This window comes from Rhinoraja longicauda, chromosome 35 (assembly GCF_053455715.1).
Source record: "Rhinoraja longicauda isolate Sanriku21f chromosome 35, sRhiLon1.1, whole genome shotgun sequence".
Lineage (NCBI taxonomy): Eukaryota > Metazoa > Chordata > Chondrichthyes > Rajiformes > Arhynchobatidae > Rhinoraja > Rhinoraja longicauda.
The window spans coordinates 15,488,903-15,503,585 of NC_135987.1; the positions used below are offsets into that span (position 1 = coordinate 15,488,903).

General features: G+C 39.2%; 1 protein-coding gene across 1 annotated transcript in view; it reads right to left on the bottom strand.

Moving 5' to 3' along the window:
• The window catches only part of micu1 (mitochondrial calcium uptake 1), a 76,712-nt gene that overhangs the window by 20,710 nt on the left and 41,319 nt on the right, over window positions 1–14,683 (bottom strand). Inside the window, exons 7-9 of the mRNA XM_078428272.1 lie at window positions 10,707–10,821; window positions 4,275–4,357; window positions 1,934–2,131 (exon numbers count right to left, since the gene is read on the bottom strand). Of these exons, the coding sequence (XP_078284398.1) occupies window positions 1,934–2,131; window positions 4,275–4,357; window positions 10,707–10,821 (396 nt within the window). The remainder of the gene's footprint in view (window positions 1–1,933; window positions 2,132–4,274; window positions 4,358–10,706; window positions 10,822–14,683) is intronic.

The window sequence follows — 14,683 nt, forward strand, 5'->3', positions numbered from 1 at the left end:
GCAGCATTGAAACAGGCTCATCAGCCCATCTATCATCCATATCAGTTCTATGTTATCTCATGCATTTCCTACATGGTGGGAACAATTTAGAGGAGCCAATTAACCTACAAATCTGCACGTCTTTGGGATTTGGGGGAGAAAATGGAGCACCTGGAGGAAACCCACACGGTCACAGGGAGAACATGTAAATTGCACACAAAAAGCCCAGTCAAGATCGAACTAGTGTCTCTGGCGTTATGAGGCAGCAGCACTACCAGCTGTGCCACGGTGTTGCCTTAATTTTAGAACCCATTTCTCTTGAATGCCTGGACTCTCTCTGAACTACCCAGTAGCTAAATAATTAAAGCATGTCCTAGGTCTCATTGGACAGGGATTTTTCACGAGTGATGTCAAATATTTGAAACTAAGATTTTTGAAACAGTAATGCCAAGTAAAGTTGAATGTATTGAAACAACAAAGGATATACGCGCTAACTTCTTTCCTCACTTCCCAGTCCACAACGAAGTAGTGACATTAGAGAAGACAAAAATTGTAAATGAGGAAGGACTTTGAAATGGTAGTTCAGATCCTGTTGATCTGGTTCCCTGCCTGAAGTTCCTTTCACTCATGCACTTCCCAGGTCAGAACACAGGGAGCTTATCTTTCTGGTCTAAATAGTGGAGAGGTAGCCAGCAATGCAGTAAGGTGGACCCAGTCCTAAAGCACCCATAAACGCTTTGTGAGCTGGAAAACGCCAGCTGCAGCTTTGTTGGCAATCTCAGTTGTGAATGATTTTCAAATCTATATACTAATACTCTCGTTTGTTTGTTTGTTTGTTCCTGAACTACAACCAAAACGGTACACGATAGCGCGACAATTTTAGGCCCACCTTACTCACCATGGTCCCTTTGGTGCTAATGGAAGAAGTTTCATTGAAATCTGTATTATATTTTTAAAGTTATTCACATTTTAAAGTTTAAATCTATCTCCAAGGGAGGGGGAGGAGGGGAGGAGAGGGTGCTTCACCAATGCAGGAGATGTTTGGGCCCAACGGGTCCACTTGGTCTAGTAGCTTATAAATGCCTCTGGAAGAGACATTTAAAATCTGTTGAAACTTAAGTAATAAAAAATGTCAAGTAAGGACACTAAACTTAAGTGAAATAAGTAGAAAACAATACATCTTCTCTTTTGCCTCCTAATTCACTGGCCTATAAATGTCACTAAAATCAATGGGGTCTTGGATCCTGCAGCAGATCGGGCTTGACTGCTAGATTCTGGGTAACAGTTGTTTGAACAGCTCAATATTGATTGTTCCATTCAAACCCATTCACTTTAATTGGTGAGACCCGATCCCTTCACATGGGATATGCACAAGAGTGCCATTACTCCAGGATTTCTGCATTTCATTCACATGGGTACTACAGATGGAAGCTGTCAGGTTACTATGAAGGAGCGAATGGAACTTTCAGTGACTGTTAAGATTACAAACCCTCCAGTGACTAGAGCAAGGATCAGAAATATGCAGAGACATCATTACACATGTCATAGTGCTCCTCATCTCCCCGGGGAAAAGCAAAAGCAAATATGTGCATTTCAAATGCCAAATAAACGCTGCTCCCAAGTCTTTAAATCTGTGTTCTTGTCAAGTGAGCAGTGCATCGCATTTCCTATTAATGACCTACTTCTGGTTCCAGCAAATTGGCAGCTCAGACAGTTACATGAAGATATGCCAGCATCGAATAAAAATCAATCTTAATTCCCAATCTTGGCACAGGCTTTCTTTGACATATTAATCAAAATAGCCATGTTCTCTTTATGTTATGACAAATTCTGATTTATTATAATTGCAATCCACCCCGATCACTGATCACCTTAGTTTGCCAACTAGCTTTGTTTTAATATTTCATATTTCGATCCAAGAGAAAGGCCAAGAACAAGGACATGTAGTTCTTACTTCCAGTTTAAGAACATCCTGTTGCAATTTGCGCTGGAACTTCAGGAAGAGTTTGATGGTCAGTTTTCCCTTTAGATCTGCACCAAAGAAGTAGGTAGTGAGCGCGGAGCTAACTCCAGATTTCAGCGTGTTCCCTGTCGTGCTGCGATCTCGATGACGCATGCCTATACTGGTCTGTGATCGAATAATACTCTGAACCTGTGAAGTGTAAGAGAAAGAAGATAAGCTTAAAAAACACTTTTGTACAAGGGAAGACCAAAGCTTTGCTCACTGATTCTTGGTCATACAATAAAAACAATAATACATTAGAATTAAACTACTTCTCCACAAGTGACAATCATGATATCTAAATCATCTTGGCACATTCAGTTATAATTATTGTGCCAATACTGCCAGATTTCTCTTTGTTCTTCCATTGAAAAGTGAATTCCTGAGAGAAAAGGACCAGAATGTGTTATTAACCCTCAGATCTGTTGCATCAAAGATACATAGTACTGGAGGAACTCAGCTGGTCAAGCAGCATCTATGAATGGAATGGATAGGCAATGTTTCAGGTCTGGTCCCTTCTTCAGACCCGTGTCGCCTCTACAGATACTGCTTGAACGGCTTAGTTCCTCCAGCACTTTGCATTTTACTCAAATTTCCACCACCTGCAGTACCAAGGTGTCTCCATATCTTTTGTATCCTTTGTCTGTAGCTCAGTGGCTAAGCAAACAGAAGGCTTCTTCAATTAACTTGCCACACCGAGGAACAGTAATTCGAAAGAAAGATGATTAAGCCCAGCAACATAGAGTTGCCCTGTGCAACAACTTTCATTATCTTGGTCAAAATATGTCAATATAATTACAGAGGAAAATATGACAGTTAGGGCGGCCAGGGTGGTGCAGCGGTAGAGTTGCTGCATTACAGCACTTGCAGTGCCGGAGACGTGGGATCGATCCCGACTACGGGTACTGTCTGTGTGGAGTTTGTACCTTCTCCCCGTGAGTTTTCTCCGAGATCTTCGGTTTCCTCCCACACTCCAAAGACGTACAGGGCTTGGTATGTGTGTAAATTGTCCCTAGCGTGTGTTAATGTGCGGGGATCGCTGGTCGGTGTGGACTCCATGGGCCGAAGGGCTTGTTTCCACACTGTATCGCTAAACTAATCTCCATTATAATACATTTTGCTAACAAATCGAGTATTTTGGTTGCAATCACACTAATTCCACGCTCAGCAATCTTTACATGACTGTAAGTACACATGTACCTAACTGTGAAACCAGTGTAAAATGGATAGCTTTCATTAGAAATTCAAGTTATGAGTTGCAGTTTGAAGAATGTTTACTCTGGAGAGGAAGCAGAGGAGATGCATTTCAAAATATTTAATTAATTCAGGGAATAAACTGCACCGCGATAATAATGTACAAAAAACATGCCAATGGCACCCTTCACAACCTTCCCGTTGAACATGATCATTGTTGAAAGAAATGTCGCAGTTTGCACACAGCGTACTTCCACTGCTATGCAAAATTAATAGTCAATCAGTTTTAGAAGTTTGTGAAAAACAAATATTGACCAGGATATCTTCTCTTTGAAAATTATGCTGAGATATTTACATGAATCTGAAAGAACTGGCAGAGTCTTGCGTTAATGTCACTATTAGAGCTGCACGACTAGGTTTTTGCGCTTGCAAGAATGGCAAAGGGCACAAAATCCAATCCTTGTTATCAGGAGACAAGAGTTTTCACTTTCGAGAATCAAATGATCCTTGTATTTGTCAAAAGCCAAGTAGGAAGAGATGAAGGTTTAGGAGGGGGAACTGTACTGAAAGCTTAGTTTTTAATATATTACATAGAATGTAGTGAACAGGTAGAACTGAATGCCCAAGGAGAGTGTAAAGTTCCCTTGTGTGTAAAAACTCAAAGGTAAATAGAAGGCATGGAACAGTGGCAGGCATCATTTTTCAATATCTACCAGATGGTCTGTATTGGGTGTTTTTCTGGTCCTGCATCTCACGGCCCAATGTTTATCCTAGAGATAGAATAACCTTATCTGTTGTAAACACATTGATTTGGACGGCACACCCACAATGAAATTGAACGTTTATCTCCAAGAGAAACCAAATTCTGTAAATATGAATAATAACAGACATCTGATCTGCTTTAAGAGGACATCTTCCATGTACCATGGAAATCCTACTTTAACTTGGATAGAAATACTGGCAAATAGTATCAACAGCTGTGTACATCCTTTCTCCGAGGTATCCAAAGTTCTTGCATCCAAGTTAACGTTGGAAACTAAGACAATTTAAAAAAAAATATATTTTTTAAACAAAAAACATTCTGTGTGTTAATATTTACCTGTTCGAACTCCTCCAGATCAACTTCACCATCGCCATTCAAGTCAAACATTTTAAAGGCAATTTCAAAATTCCTATGTGGAGCTAAATAGAGAAAAATATAATTAGTTCTAGAGACAAAAATTAACAGTAGCTTTCAGCAGAGCAGTTTTGTATGAACCACAGTCTTCACTGTAGCATACATTGTTTCGGCTTCCACTTGGAGAAGGTATACAGTATACAACTACAGAAATAAGACATAAATCGCAGTAACCCATTTATGGTCCTCTATTGCAAAAAAAAATGTTTTTGAGCGTACAACTGTTACAAAATTCTTAATGTCTGCTTCATAATGAAGCCTGAATAGCTTTCATTGTACTGTGCATTTAAACCTCATTTATATTTGCAGGAATTAGTCAAATCTTGAATTTTAACAAAACACAAAAGTGCTGGATAAACCCCTGAAGGTCGGGACCCTACTTCAGATGGAACCTAAAAATAATTTTTAAGTTCAGTAAAACGTCATGTAAACTCACTTATCATGCAAATAATCCAAATTCATTGAGCAAACCATATCATTGTGGCAGTTAAAAAGGGATTACTAATCAATACTTGGTCCATTCTGAAGTGACGGATTGGGCTGCAGTTATTTATCTAATCTCAAGGATATTGCTGGTACTTTCAGTAATGCTGCATATCCTCAGTAACACAAAGGAACATTACCGGCAGTCTTGAGACACGATTGCAACACATAGCGAGCTCAGGCATTGCATAATGAGCCCAGTGAGGGTCTATGCTCGTACCTTAAAGCCAGTGCTCACCCTCGCAACAATGTTGGATTTCATAATGCCCTTTAGCGTAAGCCAAGGCATGCAAGTACACCTTCCCAAAGATTGCCGTAAAAAGCTTCTAACATTACATTTCTTAAAAACATTATTTTTTATCAGTAAGCTACACATATTTTCAGTCCACAGTAGAATGCAGACCAGACTATAGGAGTCAGTATGTGTAGGAAGGAACTGCAGATGCTGCTTTAAGTGGTAGACACAAAATGCTGGAGTAACTGAGGCAGCATCTCTGAAGAAGGGTCTCGACCCAAAACATCACCCATTCCCCTTTTTTCCTACACATCTTACCGCTCCACTGTGAAGACTCCTCAAGGTATGTCTACTTTGAAGTTCTCCTCCTGTCTTCGACGAGAGTTTAGCAACATGTTCTCACTGCTCCCCCTTTGTGATTCCACCTGTCCTACAACTCTACGACCCCGTTTTAACCCAGACTCCCTACCACAGCCACTTCTGTTTTCTCAGGACTTGCCTGCGCCTCCATCTTTTCTCTAACTTCAGGTAGTCCCTGCTTCCCCTCTCTATCCCCTCCCCCTTCCCAGTTCTCCCACTAGTCTTCCTATCTTTGTCCCGCCCCCTCCCCTGACATCAGTCTGAAGGTTCTCAACCCGAAACGTCACCCATTCCTTCTCTCTCGAGATGCTGCCTGACTGCTGAGTTACTCCAGCATTTTGTGTCTACCTCCAGAGATGCTGCCTGTCCTGCTAAGTTTTGTGTCTATCTACAGGACTCAGTAGTTCACTATAAAAAGTGGAAGTCAAATAAATATCCTATATTATCCTGCATTTCTTGGGCAAGGTCATCTATCGCAGGGAAATGATGCTTTTTCTCGTGGGACTCAGATCATTGGGGACAATTGCTGAGTAGTGAAAATGAATAGAATCGTAAAAAGTTTGTGCTCTATTGTGATGTCTTCATTTATTCCATTACATTCTCTAATGTGATTCCAATTCACTGATTTTTTCCAATTAAACCACCCATGAATTGCTTTGTTAATATTTAATCTCCCAGCCTATTAAAAAAATCAAATATCTGTCAGTCTGTTCTCCAGAGTTGAGCACATTTTAATTGAATTCTGCTTGATTCACATAGTTTCCTGACCATGAATGTCAAAATATGTCAATGACATCTACTATCTGGTGTTACCTTTTATTTTCATTGTATTTATTCTCAAGTACCTTGTTGTACTCTGTAAATGAGCAGAGATTAGAAAGGTATTCTGCATCCCACTCTTTACAATCGATTTATATTTAATCATGGCATGAAAAATGGCTGATCTGATTTTGCCCTCACTCTTTCCTCTCTTGTGGAAATACTTTGCTCTACTCTCCATAAGATTAGGTGCTCACTTCAAAGGAGATCAGGATTAATATTTTGTAAGCAAACGTTCATTTTGCAGGTGCAAAGCAGAATAGATTAGAAAGATCCTGTTGTAGAAACATAGAAAAATAGGTGTAGGAGTAGGCCATTCAGCTCTTCGAGCCAGCAGCGCCATTCAATATGATCATTGCTAAAATCAGTACCCCGTTCCTGCTTTTTCCCCATATCCCTTGATTCCTTAGATAGGCATCAAAACAGTTGCTGGATAAAGGGCATCTGCTGAACTAGTGATACTATTGAGCCACATAGCCACTTCACACCATGTCATTTACAGGCTTTGTTACAAGTACCTGCTTTATTGTAGACAGTGAGAGACTTTTACAATTTGATATGGATGGATATTTGAGTTAGATAGACCTCTGGGGCTAGCGGAATCAAGTTAGATAGACCTCTGGGGCTAGCGGATATGGGGAGAAGGCAGGCAGGGGTTATTGATTGTGGATGATCAGCCATGATCACAATGAATGGGGTTGCTGGCTCGAAGGGCCAAATGGTGTCCTCCTGCACCTATTTTCTATGTTTCTATGATATGACAAAGCTAAACTGGAAACAAACTGCTGTAGATAAGCTTGGGCTTTTGTAGATATAGTAGTTTATAATCCAAAATCTGATGCAACCAACATGATTTATGTTGGTGGAATTCAAATCAGGTAGCATCTCTCAAGTTGCCAAAATGCAAATTAAATTTGATTGGTGAAAATTCAAGACTTCTTCAGCAAATTATTATTTTATAGATTTATTTGCAGCGGTACTGTGACTGAAATGTATTGGACATAGAAGTAAATGAGGCATGAAAACCACATAACGTTTCAGGGTCCATGAGCCAGGGAAACTTAGTTGTGTAGAAAATCCAAAATCTATCTTTGCCCATCTTCAAGGAGACACATGACTCACCCAGTTCCCCCAGGGTTTAGTCTAGTAAAAAAAAACAAAGTTATGGAATCCCAATAACAGCACATGCTCAGTTCCAATTGTCTTACTAATGTTCTTTGCTAAAAAGCAATTGTCTTGATACAGCGTTGGAAATGGCCAGTGGAACATTTTGATCATTTCAGATGCTGAATGTGAAGAATCTCAGCCCAGAGGAAGGTGTGCCCCTATAGGTTCCATTAGTAAGCAATCTGGCTGGTCAAAGAAGAGTGGAGCATTGCTGACCAGCCTTGCTATCACATTATCACTTCATCAATGATCAAATGATCAAACTTCAATTGCTCAGACTTCATCTCGGAACTATTGTGAGCCCAGTGTCTAACAGTCATCCCTTGGGATTTTTGGCAGACGTCTGGACAACTAACAAAGGCAAGCATGGTAGATTACAACGGATTCCAAGAACTAAAAAAGAAAACATAGAGCTGTGGATTTGAAATTCTGAAATAAAAACAGAAAATGCAGTAAAAACACAGCAAAACCTTTTCTAAAAAATTAACTATTTCCTTCTCGGACGCTGTAGGCAAAGATGAGCATCACAACTCACAAATGTGTCTGAACACAAATAAACACATGCTTTGCATTCATCTTGGAGTTGCGGCAAAAATCTTGCCCTTGCAACCCATAGCATTGGTTTGGATATTATTCGAAAGTTCTTATGAAAATTATGAAGGACATGTTGGCTTCCCCCATTACTTCTGTTTGACCTCAAAACCTAACCCTCTGCACAGGTGCTACCTGACCTGCTGACTGTTTCCAGCATTTCTGTTTTCTTCCACTATTTTACAGTGCTCTGTAATCTTTAATAACTTTAAATATAATTAATAAATCAATAGTAAATGTTGCAAAATAGTTGACACATCTATAATGAAGACAACGTCTATTATTTTCCAAATCTTCCACTAAGCTTCAATGCATTCAATACGTGACAAGACAAAAGAAAGAACCAGTGACAGCAGTGCAATGTCTTAGCAGTTCCTGGGCTCCTGTGGATATTGATTAGTCTGAAACCACACAGCAATAAAGTTAACTCCAGAACAAACTCTGGCTATTGAAGATCTCCGATCATCTAACTGCTATTCCCACATCCCAAAGACTGGATGCTCAGATGATTTTATATTTCTGTTGATCTGTCAAATAGACAATGATTTACTTTGTGTAACTTCGGTGGTATATAAATAAAAAACAGTGTTAACAGTGGGGGTGACAAAGAATCTCCAGTAAAAGGATAAAAATCATAATTATTCCTACTAATTAGCACAGCTAAGAGAGAGCTACACAATACATTACTCAATTCTGAAGAAAAATAAATGTTCATGGGGAACCAAGATTTTTTTAAAAAAGAAGCAAAGGTAAAGAATCCTGTAAATGCCAATAGTTTCTTGATTTATTGATTCTTCGTGAGCAAGTCTGTGAATAGCAGACACAGAATCCAGCCATCAATTAACATCTTCAATAAATGTAGCAAACAGTGTAGAATGTGATTTATGTTAAATAAGCTCCATCTAGAACTTGGCTTTGTCTCTGCATTAATTTCCAATTTAGTCTTGTGAGCGAGAAAAGTAATTATTATGATGAATACAAAATTTGCACGACTAACAATATTACATAAATCAAGAACATTTTTTTTAAAGTCCAAGCCTATGCAAGTACAAGTTGTCTACTTCGTCTATTTTTATCCTAACAGTTTGGTTATTTTTCAAATAGTGTTTTAGGATCGGTGATTTCTGTACCCAGTTCTATATTGTGGTGGAGAATGGCCAAGTCAACCTGAACTACTTGCAACCAAAGCCTGGGCATGCGCTAAGAGCAGACATCGGTTTATGTGCAACTCTGGCAGAAGATAGTGGAGGCAAGAGCAGTGATACGACTCCAATAATCATTTGAGCACAAACCCTCAGTTTTGATGAAGTCTATTGAACCACAAGCTCTTAGTCTCCCCACAGCCAGTGCCTGACAGACAGTATTTTCAGCATTTGGCGTTTCTATTTTCAATTATAATCATCTGCATTAACTTGTTTCAGTTTTTGCCTTGGAGAGTTGACCAGAAAAGGGAATCAGTCCTATCTACAGGAAATTCCCAAGGGTTGCAGTTTTCTATCTTCCGCAACAAAACACTATTAATGCCTAGGCTCTTATTTCATACATCTGAATCATGTCACATCTACCATCTCTCTTCATGGATAGATGAGACAGGTCTCAGACAGTCTCCAGTGTGTACTTCCACATTGCAGATATATTAACTTGAGCAGATCTGTATTGGACAATAAGAATGCGTGAGAGGAGACACTTTGAAAACAAATATATTGGCAATAACACAAGGCAATTAATTCAGGTTTTAGAAATAAGTTACTTTTCTCCTGAAGGTGAGCGAATCTGTGCATCTCCTGATTCGCTCGCTCTCTCTCTCTCTCTCTCTCTCTCTCGAAGATTATTAATCTAAGAATAATTGGAAACTTTGAAATGAGGGTCGTTGACAGGCATTAGCAGCTGGAGAGTGGCATCCTTACAAACATTAGCTTTAGGTTTTACATTTAGGTTTATTAATGTCACATGTACGTAGTTAAAGTGAAAAGCTTTGTTTTGCAAGATATGGAGTGCAGAATACCGTCAGCATTGGAGCTCAATGTAGCACATCAGTTCCATGGAAAAAGTCCAACGTCCTCAATAGTGTAGAGGTGAATCGGATAGTACCCTAGCTTATGGAAGAACCGTTCAGAAGATGGAAAAGAGTTTGGAAGAAGATGTTCCAGAGTCTGGTGGTGGCACTTTCAAGCTTCTGGACTTTCAGCCGGACGGGAGCAGGAAGAAGGAGAAATAATCGGGGTGGGATGTCTTTGATTATGCTGGCTGCTTTTCCAAGCTTTATGATTATTATTAATAATAAATTATAATTAAATCATCAAACATCATTATTCTTAAGCATGGATTCTTGAACAACAATGGAATGCCTAGTTAATTTGCATGTATTAGACCTACATATTATTATAGAAATGTACAGACTGAGTTTTGAGGGGTGTAATTAATCCCCACCACTTCCTCTCCATAGCCCAATAAAGCAAAGTACCAGTTAATCACCACACTAATAACTCCAGAGTTGAGAGCACAAAAACAATTCCATGTATAAAGGGGATCTTATAAAACTGCTGCCCATTACTCAATCATGCAATATTAATCAAAAGAGGTTTTATGAACCATGTTTTGTTCTGAAGCTTTGGAATGAAGTACATTTTACAAATTCAATTGCTCAGCTTATAGATTAATCACAAGAGAGCTGTGCAACATGCTGGATCAATACTCACTGGACAGAACAGTGGTGAGAAAAATGTAATCAGAGAATGAAATCAGTCCACACTCTCCCAGGGTATAAAATATGCTGTCTTCATCGACAAACTTTTCCCGCCCATGGGTCAGTTTCTGCCAAAGAAAAAAAAAAGAGACAATATCCACTGAGAGATTGTTGAGCTATTAAGTATAGATAAGGTTTCAAACTGTTCGCGATGCAAAGCAGAAGCCAAGGAAACAAGAAATGGGAATTTAGTTGATCGCAAACTGTATGCATGTTATTATCGTTGTGCAGAAGCCACGGTTCGGGAGAATACCATGCAAGCGACACTGTATCAGACACACAATAAACACAGCAATGTTTAAAATAGGAAAGACTGATGTGGATGGATTTATATAAATAAATGCTGCAAAATGTCACAGCAAAGTTCCAATGATCACCCTGAAATGCAGATCAGCTTTCACTGACCATCAGGAAATTATAAGACTCAGGGAGAATAGAAACGCTGCTACAAATTAGAATTCAAAGCATTTATACTTCATCCCTTGTGTGTTCAGTCAATCAATCAACTCATGACAAATCCATGCTTCAGTATACCAAATTGACTTTCTTCGTATCTCTTGGTACAGAATTCAAAAAACACTAAACTTGAAAATGTCACCTAATCTTTAGCATATATAGACTTTTGGGCACAGGTATAAGATCTCACAACTCGGCGAAGCAAAGGTGCTTCCTGATTTTGTTCATATTTAGCCTAGTTGTTCAGTCATGTGGCATTGTTTTGGATCATCCCACCAGATGTACCTACAGCACTGAGTCATAGAATTTAGAGATACATCACGGAAACGGGCCCTTCGGCCCAGTGTCTGTGCTGACCAGCAATCACCCCATACAAAAGATTCATAGTGTTATACAGTAAGGAAACTTCAGACTATCTACTCTCTCTATGCTCCTCACAATTTGATTGACCTCTATAAGGTGACTCTTTAGCCTCCTTTGTTACAGGGAGAACAGCCGTAGCTGATCTGATCTCTCCTTATAACTCAAGTCCTCCAGTCCATATAGATAGGTTACGTGAGTGGGCAATGATTTGGCAAATTAAGCACAATGCTGGCTCATAAAATTGGCCTGTTTTGGCAAAAAAAGAATAGAAAATAATTATTTTATCTTAATAGCACCAGACTTCAACATTTTAAGATGCAAAGGGATCTAGGTTTCCCAATGCATGTTAGTTTAGATTAGTGTAGAGATACACATCTGTTCACACTAGTTCCGTGTTATCCTACTTTCTCATCCATCCCATACACATTAGGGGCAATCTACAGAGGCCAATTAACATACAAACCCACACAACTTTGGGATGTGGGAAGAAGACAGAGCACCCAGAGGAAACCCATGTGGTTACATGCAAACTCCACGCACACAGCAGCTGAGATCAGGATCAAACCTCGATCTTTGGTGTAGTGAGGCAGCATCTCTACCAGTTGCGCCACTATGCCATCCATATACTGCGTAGGTCCGAAGACTTAATTGTAGTTAACAGGTGAGAATAACTGTCTTTGACGTCAAAGCACTATGAGAGAGTGCGGCATCAAAGCACCCGGGTAAAATTGGTCAATGGACAACAAAGGGCAAAACCCTCCAATGGATGTTATTATGCTCAATTAAAATTACCCCTTAACCATCTAAACACAAGCAAATGCAGATTTATCCACATAGTTTAACCCTTTAGACCAGAGATATTTTCTCGTTAGCCAGTTCACTTCCAATAATCCTTCTTTCATCATCTGCCCAAACACGATCCTTCCCATTACTCACTTCTATGGCAAAAAGAAACCGAGGAAAAGCCTATTCAACAATGCAAAGTATAACATTGGAGTTGGAGCTTCTCCTTCAAAACTACTTCCCTTCACCAACACTAGCTAGAAGTTGCCAAGGGCTGTAGTTCACATTTTACTGGTTTAGATCTTAGCGGCATTCTTGTGTCTCTTTGTTGCACCACAAGTTCAATATCCTCAAGTGCACTTGGGCCTCTACATGAAATCTGATGAAGGCTCTGCACAACTGACCTGTGATATTCACTCCTGCACATTTCAATGGCTTTTAAAAGCAAATAACCAGTAATTTGAGAACTTTGAATGAAAATGCTAGTGAACAGTTCCTGTAAGCAAACTATGTAAAACAAATAGTTATTTGACATAAATAGGTACTTACACAGGATTCAAATGTCAGTAGTTAGACCACTGCAAATTAGTCAGTTCTGGAGTTAATAGACTAAAAATAATTATGTATTTAAACCCAAGTTTAACAAAGCACAAAAATGACAAGCACATTGTATTTAAAAATATGCAAACAATAAAATACCTTTTACAATTTTTATCTTCTACAATGAACCATTTATGAATGGCACAGTATTGAGGAAAAGCACCTCAAAAGTAATCACTGAAGAAACTGGAACTCTGTTCACTGTTCCTTGTAGTACAAAGTCCATTTGTGCATCATTTTGAATTTTATTAGTAGCTCATAAATCTCAAAAGCATTGGATAATTAGAAATATAAACCTGAATGATTGAAAGCAACAGACACACAGATTTGTTTCCAATGTACATCTTGGAATTAGTTCAATTTTTGCAAGGTATGTGTACAAGGATGAAACACAATTCAGTCACACAGAACTCCAATACATTTATATATCATTATAGACATCACCCGCACAAAAGCAATAATGTACACCAACAGGACAATATATCTGCAGTGCATATCATTTACAGAATGAGCTGCAGTAAATCGCCTCGACTACTCAAACAACACCTTCCAACTTTCCAAAGCCACAGTTGTCACCAAAAAGGACACGGTCAAGGAGCACTTCAAGGACAACACCACTTGCAGATTTTCCTCATGGTCCTTTGTAACTTAGAAATATTTTGTCACCTTTTCTGAATCTAAATCCTGGAACATATACTTGACAACTCTAGAAGTTTGGGAAAGAAAATTGCAGATGCTGGTTTAAATCGAAGGTAGACACAAAATGCTGGAGTAACTCAGCGGGTCAGGCAGCATCTCTGGAAAGAAGGAATGGGTGACATTTCGGGTCGAGACCCTTCTTCAGACTGACGAAGGGTCTCGACCCGAAACGTCACCCATTCCTTCTCTCCCGAGATGCTGCCTGACCCGCTGAGTTACTCCAGCATGTTGTGTCTACCTTCAACTCTAGAAGTTTCATCACTTGAAAGATTGCAGCAACTGAAAGCAATGGCTCCGCATCACTTTTTAAAAGGTAATCAAGATTCAGCAACAAATGCTAGATCTTGCCAGCACTGCCCACATCCCACAAATTAATTAATAATTCCTGTGCTATTAATCTTTTCAAACCAATGAATAGAATCATCTGGTTTGCTGTTTCTGCTGCCTCCTTCAGCAAACCTTCACATTTTGAATGCTCTTCTATGACATCCACACCTTGCTCCAAATGTACTGGAGCACCTTTACATTTCTTTGGCTTTTATTTCAGACAATATTTCAGTGTTGACGGATTCTCCATGCAGTTGTTAACCTCTGTTATCGACAAGAATACACCTGAGATGTTCATGTTATTATCAATAAGAAAAGAGGCGCAGAAGGCTAGTAACTAAATCCTGATGCTTGAGAAAACATGTAAAGGACGCATGTTATATTTCTGTAGTTCATGTTTTACAATTTAGTCTCAAAATAATTCATCTATGAACAGTTCGTCCATTTTGAATCATATTTAGATTACTACCTGTAATATAATAAATGGTAGAAAAGAGATACTTGGTGGTCAATATGGGCTGAAGGGCTCTGTTTCTTTGTGGTTCTATAACTTTGAAAGGCATTTCTAGCTGGTAGCTGTACGAGATCCTTGGGAGAGCCAAACACTTGTAAAGCATGGAGTCCAAGTTCCTTTTCATAATTCATGTTCTATCTGCTTTATCATTGCATTGAATGTTATATTTACTCTTCTGAGGAAATGAT